At 33.2% G+C, this 12,368-nt stretch overlaps 1 protein-coding gene across 1 annotated transcript; it reads right to left on the bottom strand.

Annotated features, from left to right (window-relative positions):
- Positions 1–58: 58 nt before the first annotated feature.
- On the bottom strand, positions 59–597 carry LOC110038756 (the record flags this gene model as incomplete). Its single annotated transcript, XM_020743656.1, has 1 exon — positions 59–597. A coding segment is annotated over exon 1 (539 nt), but the record flags the coding sequence as incomplete, so codon positions are not given.
- Positions 598–12,368: the final 11,771 nt, after the last annotated feature.

Here is a 12,368-nt window from a genome sequence, read left to right on the forward strand (position 1 = left end):
AGGGGAACGTGATCCGAGCGGCAACAAGCCAGATATTGATCCTGAGATCAAGGACAACCAATCGATCTTGTGGAAGTTGGAAAAAGGAATGTGGACGTCGAATCCGAGGAGGAATAGGGCTTCCTCAAGGATCGATTTGCGTAAGAGCTTGTAGATACGGATGCACTCCATGCCATAACCATTAGCCATCATTGATTCCGCGATGGAGCGAAGTTCAGCGATGGCGTCAGATGTGGAGGGATGGATATCGTCTTCGTCAGAGGACGAGGATGAGGATGAGGATGAGGATGAGGATGAGCGGCTAACGGAGTCGATATGTTGACGATTGGTAGGAGGGATGTGGTGGAACTCCTTCTCGAGGCGGCGTATGGCAGTCTGCATGAGCTTTTTGGCGCGAATGAGAGATTTGTCGCGGAAGTTGGAGGAGTCGAAATCCCATTTGGCAATGGTAGACTCGGCAATAGCTACGTTCTCCTCCATCAGACTGCAAGAAAAGCTGTGTCGCGACGAAGTGCTGACCTCTCTGTTACCACCGTCGCCGGTGATGTCGCTGGGACTGGCGCAAGAGAATAGTCTTGATAAAATACACTTCGCCATTTTTCTTCTCAGAGAGATTGGAGCAGACGAGAGAGGCACGACATATATGCGTGTGTATGGATGCAAAAAAGGCGGGGGGGTAGAACACATAAAAATAGAACGGCTTTGATCGATCGAAAGAAGCACAGAAATATCTAGCAGGCATACCAGTAACTTCCTCTATGCTATAATTATTGTTTGGAATTTCTTATTTTTCTTAATTATAAATAATATTTTTTCTGTATAATTAAATTAAAAATACAAATTAAATGTAAGCCGATGACGCGGCTCATCTTAATCGGATAATTTTTACCTCTGTTTCTAATACAGATGTGTTATTTTTTTTTTTCTTAACTTCTATTTTTACAGATTTGTTGAGGCTCCGTATAGATTCATATGTATTTTAGCGATTAAATTTCTTTAAATTTCAGATCTGTACATAAAAAAATGGTTATACAATTTTTTTTTACTAAATTAGGTGGAGCCAAAGTGGTTGCGTGCATATAATTTTTTCCAACATGAATCTGAGAACATCTGAAGGTCCAAGGAAAAGGGCTCTTTTACCAAGAGGGCTCATACAAAGTTAGATTGAGGAATCAGATATCGGAACGGATATGGAAACCCGAGGCTGCCTAAGTCCTAAAGACAATCAAAGTGCTATTAGCTCAAGCGGCTCATTCAGAGGACAGAGGAAGGGTCACCCAAGTCTAGCATCTTAATGAAGTCAATCCAAGAGAGAGCCTAGTCCTGTGACTCTGTCATACTTGGATCACTCAATCGGCTCCCCTTATCTCTTTAAGAAAATACAATAGGTCTAAGCCATCCCATCAGGATCCACTTGTCAAAGGGAAGACTGCTGACCCAATCCGCAACTATGCAGATTTTTGAACTCCAAATTATTGTAAAAAATTTGACTCAAATTATATTCAGCAGCTTGTGTGAATAAATAAAAATAAATAATAAACTTCACAATATGATTATTACGCAAGCATATATATCATTTCAAGTAATATAGGAAAGCTGAAATTCTATAATATTGACTTACAAAACTTCAATCTAAACTCCAGATATTACATAGGAAAACTATTTCGAAATATTGGTAACACTTTAACACTAAGTTTATGCAAAAAATAAAAACAGAGATTAAAAGACTGACAAAGATTAAAAACTAACATCGTTTAAAATACTTTAAAAGAGGGTTTGAAATATTATGAAAAGATCATTTTCCTTGCAAAGAGATGTTAATTAGGGTACGAATTGAATGATGAAAAAGATAAAATGTTATATTGTGCCAAATAGGAGCATTCCTTTTCCTTACCCCTTCTCAGTGCTTGCAACGAACATTGGCTAACCTAGAGTTTCTCACCAGCTTCTGTAGTAATGCTGAGTACATTCTAGCCTCTCACTTCCAGATTCTTCACAAACCTACTAGGAACTCTTACGATCAAAACTCTAAGTTAAATTGATAAGAGAATTTAGTCTGTCACCCTAAAACATTAATTCTGAGCCCATCAAAGTTTACCTCCATATTTAGTTGGACTCCCTCAAGTGATCACAACATCTCTGCCCATAATGAAATGCAATACTTATTAGTTGGTGAAATCATATCCTTTCTGGGTCATTATGTTTCTCAATGGATTTTAATGATACAAATGAGCAGTTTGCAAAGTCAATGAAGAACTGGTGAAAATACTATCACAATGTTTTAAAAATAAAAAAGAGATCTTCAATTCATTCTCATCCCACAAAATTAATTCCCACTTGAAAAGAGAAAGAAAGAGAACTACTCAGAATTCTTAGAGATAAAACAAAAAGTCATAGTTTGTATTGATATCCAAGTCTTACAACAAAAACTTAAATACTAATACAAGATACTTATTTTTACCTCTTTTCCCTAAGAAAATCCTAAGTTTCTTGAAGCCAATCTCCAAACTTTTACACAAAAAAAAGTGTCTCACTCAATCACTCGCACACACATGCTAGGCTCCAACTGAACTTTCCAAGATGACCCCAAACTGACACCAAAAAGACTTTACCCAGCCTCCCTTTTCACTAGAACTTGGCCCTATTAAAAATCACGAAGGGTCACTTCAAGCACCCCTTCTAAATTTGGTCAAATTCAATGAATATTCTAGAAAATTGGTTATTGGCGTGGGCACTATAGCCCCCATTTAGCCTGTATACTGGAGCTACGACACCAAGGGTAGCACTATGACACCATACAAAAGCATCCACTTTTGCTTTATTTTATCCTCATTTTCTCCAAAGGTCCATTCTATATAGCTAAAACTAAAAACATGCAAAATACCTTCCTTTAAAGTAAAATATCATAAAAAATAGGAATAAAATAAACATGAAACATATACTAAAAGAATAAAATAAACATGAAACATATACTAAAAATGTGTTATTTTTAGGTAGATCAACTACAAGGGTGATTTACCCTTTGCCCAATGATCTAGCCTCATACTGTCTATAGAAGCTCCTTTATGGAGATTAAGAGTCGACGATCAGAATATGTCTACCGGTCCGCAAAATTGAGCCAATCAGATATGTCCTACCGATCCACAACCAGTGAGCTGATTGGCAGTCTTTATGGATCTATCCAACTGGTGATGCACTCAGATCTAGGCGATTGAAAAGGCTCACAAAATTCTTACTGAGTCCAGCCGGCCGAGCCAGAGAGCGGCAAGGCTCTTGGCCCACAAAGGTTAGATTCCTATAATAATTTGTACAAGCCCTACATAAGGAGGATAAACGTAACTTAACATATTGTGTCCTCACTTTATCTATAAATAGGGGATCATTTCATGAATAAATATTACACATTTTCCCCCTTTTATTGTTCATTGATGAGCACTTTCTTTCTACTTCTATGCTCTTTTACTTTAGTTTGATTTGTACGATTGATTTAAATTTAATATCCTAAGAAATGCGGTAAGGTTGGTTCATACCAAAAACAAGAAGAGGAGTATAACAAATAGAAGAAACTCATCCAAGATACACTGTAAACATGGAGTTAACTAGAAGTTCATGCAGCTATTACAAGAATTCTGGTGATTGGAGTAAGAAAGTTCCGACAGTAATCATGGATAAATCCGATGCAAGTCTCTACTAGTGTCTGGAAAGAATTGTTATTAAAATAGGTGTCAATAAATGAGGTAATGTCAACATTTGCGTCAAACATTTTTTAGGTTAGATTTTTCCTCCATAATCTCCATCATTATAATTTTTCATTGGCTAAGAGACTGACGCAACATTAACATTGGTCTTTGCGTCCACTATAGGTAAAAAAAATTTCTTGCATCACCATATATCGATTATGTAATTGCAGGTTTGCATCCAATTTTCTGACACTTTTTCAATGATTTGTGAGAAACATAAAAAATAATAATAAATTTTCACATACCTGCACGTGCAAAATACGAGCATCACAACAACTTAGTTATCCATCATCACAACAGTTGAAAACAAATCACTAACAAATTTAAATAATGATACCAAACTTAATTATAAAAATATGGATCTAAATGTTCAAAATTCACAACTATATAGAATGAATCCTCACATGATCATAAATGGAAAAATAATCAGTCCTTATAGTAAGGGAACATCAACAAACACATTTGGAAAATCATTATCCTGGTCGTCATCCACCTCCTCATTAGACCACCCGCAACCATTTACTGGACTACACACATCATTTGAAGCTCTTTATTCATGTCACTGAGTCTCTTGTCAAGCTTGTCATGCTTGTCCTATAATGAGCTAGGGCCACCCACGGAATGCACTGCCTTTGCTTTAAGGCCATACACTCTCCCATTCTTCTTCCCTATCTAGTGTGTACATAGCTCAAAATTAGACTGAGTAGTGCTAGACTGACTTCAACTATTGTTGGCAGATTGAGAGGTTTGGCTTGCCATCTCCCTATGCCTCTCACAGAGCTGCCCATATTCTTTTTGCATAATTAAAATCAATGATTAATTATCATTTTAATTATTAATAGACAAAAAATAGAAAATCAATTCTCTTACATTGATATGATGAGAGTGATCACAAAAACACAAATGCATGCCCTGACACCGATACATTAGGAAATGCAACTCTGTAGTGGGTGGAACTTGGTCAAGTTGCTTGGCCTGTGTATATGAGATAATGATAATTATAAGATTATTACATAAGTCTTCGGTAGTGCTCTATTCAGTGGAACAAAAATACAATTATAGATTGTGCCACCTCTTCATCCCTCCATCATCCTATTTTTTTGGTTTGTTAGCCTCGCCCTTTAATAATATGTAGAGGCTTAGGCTTTATTCAAATTATCCCATTCATCCTGACCCGCCCACATGGGCATCTCTCCCTTCTTCCATGTTGCGGAGATCATGTCACCCATTTGATGTCTATCAGGAATATAAAAAATATGTCAAATTTGCTTGAGATGTTCTAATAACTAGTAGAAATACCTCTTCAATTTTAAAAAGTATAAATTATCGTTTTATGTCAATTTAAGTGATCATACCCAGAATCACAGGTCTTGAGTCGCAATCAAGATATATTTCTAGGAGAAATATGCCTAATCATACAATTCTAGATGATATTTGTGATGCATTAAACTTTTATATGTTTGGTTCATTTGACTTAAGTGATATCATACTTATTGAGAGTTCGTGTTCATCGATTAGAAACATAATCAAACTACTCATAGTTGTGCAAGTAGGCATTGCATTAAAGATAAGTTGGATACTATAACTAAACCACTTCATTAAGTATTTCATAATAGCTAATATCATTATCTATGTGTGTATTTCCTATAAAAAAAAGTAATACAATTATAATTCAACTTCCCTTTAAACAAAGAACTTGTGTACAAACACTAATTATTTAGATAAAATATTTTAACATGTCTTGACACATCGATTAAGCCCCTAAGGAAAATCTAATAAGCCTTCGTTAATGGTTCCATTGCATGTATTATGAACCTAAAGAAGTTCCATTGCATATTTAGTGTTACTTTGAATGTTACAATTATATAACATACTAGTAAATTTAAGTGTTACTTCAATGTACACGTAAATTTGAACCATGCTGAGAATTCTTTTTCTTTTTTTTTGCATTTTTGAAAGTCATACATTATGTTCATGGTGTCAGTAATAACCTTCACATGTCATTGCCCTCCGTAAGTTTGAGTTAATTTGGTATAGAATTTTGAGTATTGATGCGGGTGGACTTAGTGTGCTAATTTTGTAAATATTTCTCAATATTACAAAATACACACGGCAGATACAATAGAAAATATGCAAATCAATCCCAATAAAATAACTTCAGTTAAAATAGTTTTATCTTTTAAAAAATTTAAAACTGCCAAATTCCCTTTAAAAATAACACAAGTATGTGTATCACTCAAGTAATAAAGGGCTCAAATGGAGTCCTAGATATCGATCCCACATGGAAGTTGGAAATGCCTATGAATAAGTTCTTAAGATTATAATGTAAAGTAAAATTTTCAAAATAATAAAAGTAAAGTGTGAAGTTTGAATATTAAATAACAAGTGAATGCTAATTAAAATACAGTTGAAAGACAAAGTTAACTAAACTAAATGCTAAACTTTTAAAAGTAATTTTAAAAAAATTAAAACTACAACGTTGATACGGAAAGTTCAAATTGAAGAAAGCATCCTTCCCCTTTACAAATAGTATATGGATTGTGAAGAAATTAAAATAATTTGAAAATTTTTATAAAAATTGTTTTGTGCCAAATAGGAGCAATCATATTCTTTACTCTCTTCCGAGTGCATAAAAAACATTGACTAATCCAGAGTTTGGTCCCTAATTCCATGATAAGGCTGGGAGGATACCGGCTGTCACTCCAGAGCTCCTGCTACTCCCTCCTCTGAGGGCTAACAATCTCGCATCAGTTTCCAATTAACAGGAACAAATTGGGGATTTTAATCTGTCATCTTAAAATCTCCAATTCTGCATCCAACAAAGTATATTTCCATATTTATTTGCACCCAACTTCCTGGATGAAATACTCTCCCATGAAATCGAATGTGATTCTCCCCATTTTGTAGAAATCATAAGCCTTTTGGAACATAGGTTTCTCAACACATATTAATATTTCAATTGGTCAGATTGAAAAGTAAATGAAGATTAGAATTTAAATCATCACAAACTATTGGCATTTAATACCATATAAAAAAATTAGTTCTTTACAAAACCATATCTCAATATAGAAAGAAGGATAAAGAAGACTACTTAGAATTCATAAGAAGGATACAACAAAACATAGATTTCATATATAAAAATAGGTTTACAAAATAAAAGAAATAAAAGACACAACTTATCTCATAATCCTTCCCAAGAAAACTCCTAGAAGTTCTCTTCAAGTCTTTCTCTCTTGACAAGCACTCTCAATTCTCTCTTAGAAGTGTATTGGAGAATAAATCTCTCACATTCCCTCTCCTCTTACTATCCTTGAAGAAAATCTCCAATACCTTGACTATCCTTAAACTCTCATTCTTGTCTTCACACCACATCACTTCTTCAAGCCCTAGACTTCCCTCTCTTTTATCAAAAGGCCGCCTCCCTCCAAGAAGAATTCAAAATTCTCTCCAAAATTCTTTTAAAAAATCAACTCTTTTGAATTCAAAAGACATGTCCATTGATTCAAGAGACATATCTCTTCATAAAAGAACCTTCCAAAGTGTCTAAATGCATTTGTCATATCAAGGATATTTGTCATATCAAGGATATTTAGAATATTCATTTGAAAAAAAACCTTAGGAAAACTTTATTAATAATGCTACTAATAATCCAATATAACTTTTGAAAATGTAATAAAGCTTTTTCTTTAAGTTGATTTAAGTGAAGCCAATTTTTTATTAGGCATCTCTTCAAGCTTCTCCTCCCTTATTTTTCTTTTCTTTTCTTTTTCTTTTTTTCTTTTTTTCTTTTAGGATCTTTTCAATCCTTTCTCTTTTTTTTCAAGTGAGAATTACTATATCTGGATAACTTTTAATAGTTTTGAATTTCACTATCCTCTTCTTACAGTCAAAACTCTGTACTTTTCTTCACTTTATAAATTCATATTAGTTTAAGTTTACAATTTTTCATAATGTCTCATTCTTTTCTTCTTACATGAAACTATAAAATTCTTAATACTTCAAAAATACAATTTCCTCTACTTTAAATAGAAAAAGTTTATCTTATATTATCATACCAAATATCTTTAACTTTAGAATTGACCTTAATTATTAAAAATTTTTACCTAAATTTACCATAATATTCATAAACTTTAGTATAGTCATCTAAAGTTAAATCTTAAATTCACAGGTCATGTTAAATTAATTTTAAAAGTATTGTTACTTAAAGACATAAAATTTTGTTTACTTCTTTTTAAAAGAAATTTTTCTTCCCCCCAAACTTAAGTTTTTATGTATTTCAAAAATGATTTATCACAAAATTTAATTGGTGAAAGAAAACAGTAAATGCATGAAAATAAAAACTAAAATGTAGAGGATTTCTAACTATAAAACTCGGCTCTAACATACTACAGGTACTAACTTTAAAAATACATACAGCATGTAGAGGATTTCTAACTATAAAACTTGGCTCTGACATACTACAGGTACTAACTTTAAAAATACATACAGGCTTTAATGCATTAAATGAGATATAATATATTCTAAGGAATTTGCTGCGAATTAAAAATAGAAACAAAAACTAAAAAAACTAAAAATATAGGAAAAGAAAAAATCTACAATTATTAATACAATTTTAAATCTACACAAAATAAAAGTTTTTACTACTACAGTTTCAAATGGCAACCAAATAAAATCCAAACAACGTACAAACAAACAAACAACCAAACAAACAAATAAACTCTAGAAAATATCAATCTTCATCACCTTCCTCATCATCATCTTCTTCTTCTTCCTCTTCTTCTTCTTCTTCTTTATCATGAATAGGAGCATAAGGAGTGAAATTGGGGCAAGTAGGAAATTCTACATTGGATTCTCCCACAAGATATCTAACGATAGCATCCTCAAAAAGTTATATCATGTTGAAGTCTCCTCTGCTGATACTCATCATTATAAGCATTTCTTACTCCAATCTCACAAATTTGGTTTTGAATATTTACTATATCCAATTGTTTAATCATGAGTTGGTCCATAATATTTTCTAGTGTTGTAGTGCGAGAAGTAGATGCCTCTATAGTTGATGTAGAGGGTTTATGGCTTCTTCCACCCCTAGATTCAAAAAATGATTCAACTCTCTGAATCATATTCTTCCTAATAGGATTTTGTGGTTGTAACCTTTCCTCATTTATATGCGACTCTACTCTTGATTGCTCATAATGAGTCAAAATCAGTGCAGGGTAACCCAAACCACTAGTTATAGAGCTCTTAGCTATACTTCGTGCAAGATGAATAGAAGAGCACCAACATCTATTGCTTTCATGTTCTCAATGCAATAGTTCAATACAACTCTATCCTTCGTTTCATCAACCAGATGATTTGTTGATAATAATTTAGCAGAATGAAGTGGTGTAATACCTTTGACTGAATAGTCAAGATGGAAGCAGAGAAGTTCACTATCTTATTATTTTTAATCCTCCATTCTCCTCTTCAATCAGTTAGAAAGGAAATCACTTCATCCAGTAATGAATCAGTCATCACCAATGCATCATATTCATCCAAAAACACATTCCTCAGCCCTTAAAAAGCATTGATCCTTTATGCAGTAAATTCAACTTGCTTACCTCTCACAAGGAGGTGATCGTCATCAGTGAGTATCAAGTTAGCATAAAACTCCCAAATCTTTTCTACCTCTCACAAGGATGTGATCGTCATCGGTGAGTATCAAGTTAGCATAAAACTCCCAAATCTTTGGCACAATTGCTACTGTAGTGAAGTAGCAAAATCATTCCCAATTTCTGGGAGGGATCAGCCTCTCGATCTCGCTACCCGGGTTAGCAAATACCTGTTCCTGGATCAATCTTCTCGATTCTATATGAGTGTTATAATTGTGTTGGGCCTTCAAATTAATAAATATTCATCCATCAAAATCATCTGACCTTCCACTCTTCACTCGTGGAGCCATTTGAAATTCTACCATAATTCAAATAAATTCTAAATAAATTACAAAATAAAAAATCTAACTCTTCAAGTAAGATTATTTGGTAAGAAACTTTTCACCTTGAGTTTTCTTCATGCTTTTTCATAAAAAATCCAAACTTTTGGATTTTCCATAATGTAGGAAAAATCCATGGTGAAAATAAAAATTTTTTAAGTCAAAGTGAAGCTCTTACCAAGAAAAGATGAAATCTACAATTTTCAGCCCCCGAAATCTTCTCAGTTGCGCTCAATGTGAAGCCCTATGTCAAGGTTTAGAGGTAGGAGATGATCCAAGCAGTAAAAATAGAGTTTTGTGGTGTGATTTCACAGTTTTTTAGGCAATCTAGAATTTTTGGGAATTTAGTGCATCTTGCACCAACTCTCTGTAAATCGCCAATCTAGATCTTGCACCAATGCCGTAATTTTTTCAGATTTTATTTTCTATAAAAATATGTTATGTACCGCTTTATTTCTACCTTTAATTAACTCAAATGAACCTTTATAATCATAATTAAACATTACTCTAACATCAATCTTTCACAAACAACACAAAACTTACTTTTATATATTAAATCCACGCAATTACAAAATAACATTTTTCAAGTCAACAAACATTTATTTCAATGTTTAGCAAACCAAAACATCCTAACTCTGAAATCTAAATATCAAAATTCCAAGCACAAACATCAATATAGTAGAATAAAGTTTATTAGTTTTGACGCGCAGAGATTATATGATAAAGTCTTCACGAAGAAGAGAATTATCAAGGAGAGAGGCTTTGTTAATCATGGAGTGAGTAATCGAAGTTCACAAATCAAGAAAATCATTGTACATAGGCGTTGAGAAGTTCTATGCTACACTACTGCTTTAGTTGTAGTACCCGTAGTAAAGGAGTTTTATGCTAACTTACATGGAATTATCCGAGGAGTTATCTTTGTTTGAGATAAGGCTGTACCATTTACTCCTGCTCAGATTAATGATTTGTATATGATAGAAAATGTTCTTAAATGGAATTACCCGAGGAGTTACCTTTGTTTGAGATAAGGCTGTACCATTTACTCCTACTCGGATTAATGATTTGTATATGATAGAAAATGTTCCAATCTGTCATTATATACATTTCATCCAAACGCAAGATAAGATGCAAGAAGTGTATAATTTTCTGATGGATGAAAATGATAATTGGGAAATCTGAGATGAGGGATACATTAGTTTCTCAGCTTCACTGCTTGATCCAATTTCAAAACAATGACATTTCTTCAAATTTGAAAAACTACTCCCTACCATGAAGATTAGTAGAGTTACAAAAGAAAGTGTCATTTTAAACTATTGCATTCAAATGGAAAAACCCATTGATGTAGGATCAATTATTTTTAAATCTGTTATGGGTATTATTTTGAATGGGCCAATATATGGACTTGGGCATCCTTCTACGATTTTCCAACTTTGAAGTCAATCTCATGTTCCATATGAAAGTTGGGAAAAATTTTCACTACCTTGAGAGCCCATGATTTTTATTGACAAAAATTACATAAGGAAATAAAATGAATCTTTAGATTGTATTTTGGACCATTCAACACAAGCTTCAACACCATTGATGCCACAAACAGTTGGAAGTTTAATATCTTTGGAGAAGAGAATGAAGAAAATATAAAGAGAACTATAGAGTATTATAAATGCAATTGGAAATCTTAACTACCTTTCTGATCACCTAGATTGGAGAATGAAGGAGAACTTTGACCATACTGGGGCAATTGAAGCAGGATTGGTGCAGATGTTCAAGAAAAATGGATGGATCAAAGAAAATTTGACTGATAAATTCCTGTACTGTAATTTGTATGTCCATTACCAGTCTATGGGAGATATTAGAGGACGAGAAAATACTAAAGATGAGGAAGACTAATTGAAGAAGTTAGACTCTCTACTATTTTAAAATACAATTAAAGTATTGATTTTCTAAAATCTTAGTTTGTAGTTCTAATATTACACCATATGGGATCAATATCTAGGACTCCATTAGAGCCCTATATTACTTGAGCGATACGTATACTTGCGTTGATAAGTGTAACATTACAGTTATTGAATATTTATTACGTCCATATTTATCGAATCTATAACTGTTATTAAGCTTTGGTACAGTTGCTGAGGAATTAAATCTTTTAGCAGCAGTATTAAATACTTATATTTTTAAGCATATATAAAGTCGCGGTCAAGTTTTTGGCGCCGTTGTCGGGGAGTGAGTAAACAAAAATTACTATTAGAGTAACGAAAAAATTATGATGATTAAGAAATTTTTACTTGAATTGCAACTTATTTTCATATTTAGTTAATTTTATTACTGTCTACTGATTTCAAATTTTATGCATAAATTTGGACCTGAAAATCTTATACCCTACGATTCGGAATTAGAACGCACTGTTAGAAAAATTAGAAGATTAAGAAGAGAACCTAGAAATTTTGATACAATGGAAAACAACATGAACAATCAGGGAATAGAAAATGAACACGAACCTAGATCCCTACGAGATTATGCAAATCCTACTAGAAGAAATTCACTTGTCTATCCAAAATCTTGATGTAGTTGCTAATTCATTTGAGCTTAAGCCTGCTATTATCCAAATGGTACAAAACAATCAATTCGGAGGTACACCAAATGAAGATCCTAATTTACACCTC

This window comes from Phalaenopsis equestris, unplaced genomic scaffold, assembly GCF_001263595.1.
Source record: "Phalaenopsis equestris unplaced genomic scaffold, ASM126359v1 Scaffold233722, whole genome shotgun sequence".
In the NCBI taxonomy this organism is placed as follows: Eukaryota; Viridiplantae; Streptophyta; class Magnoliopsida; order Asparagales; family Orchidaceae; genus Phalaenopsis; species Phalaenopsis equestris.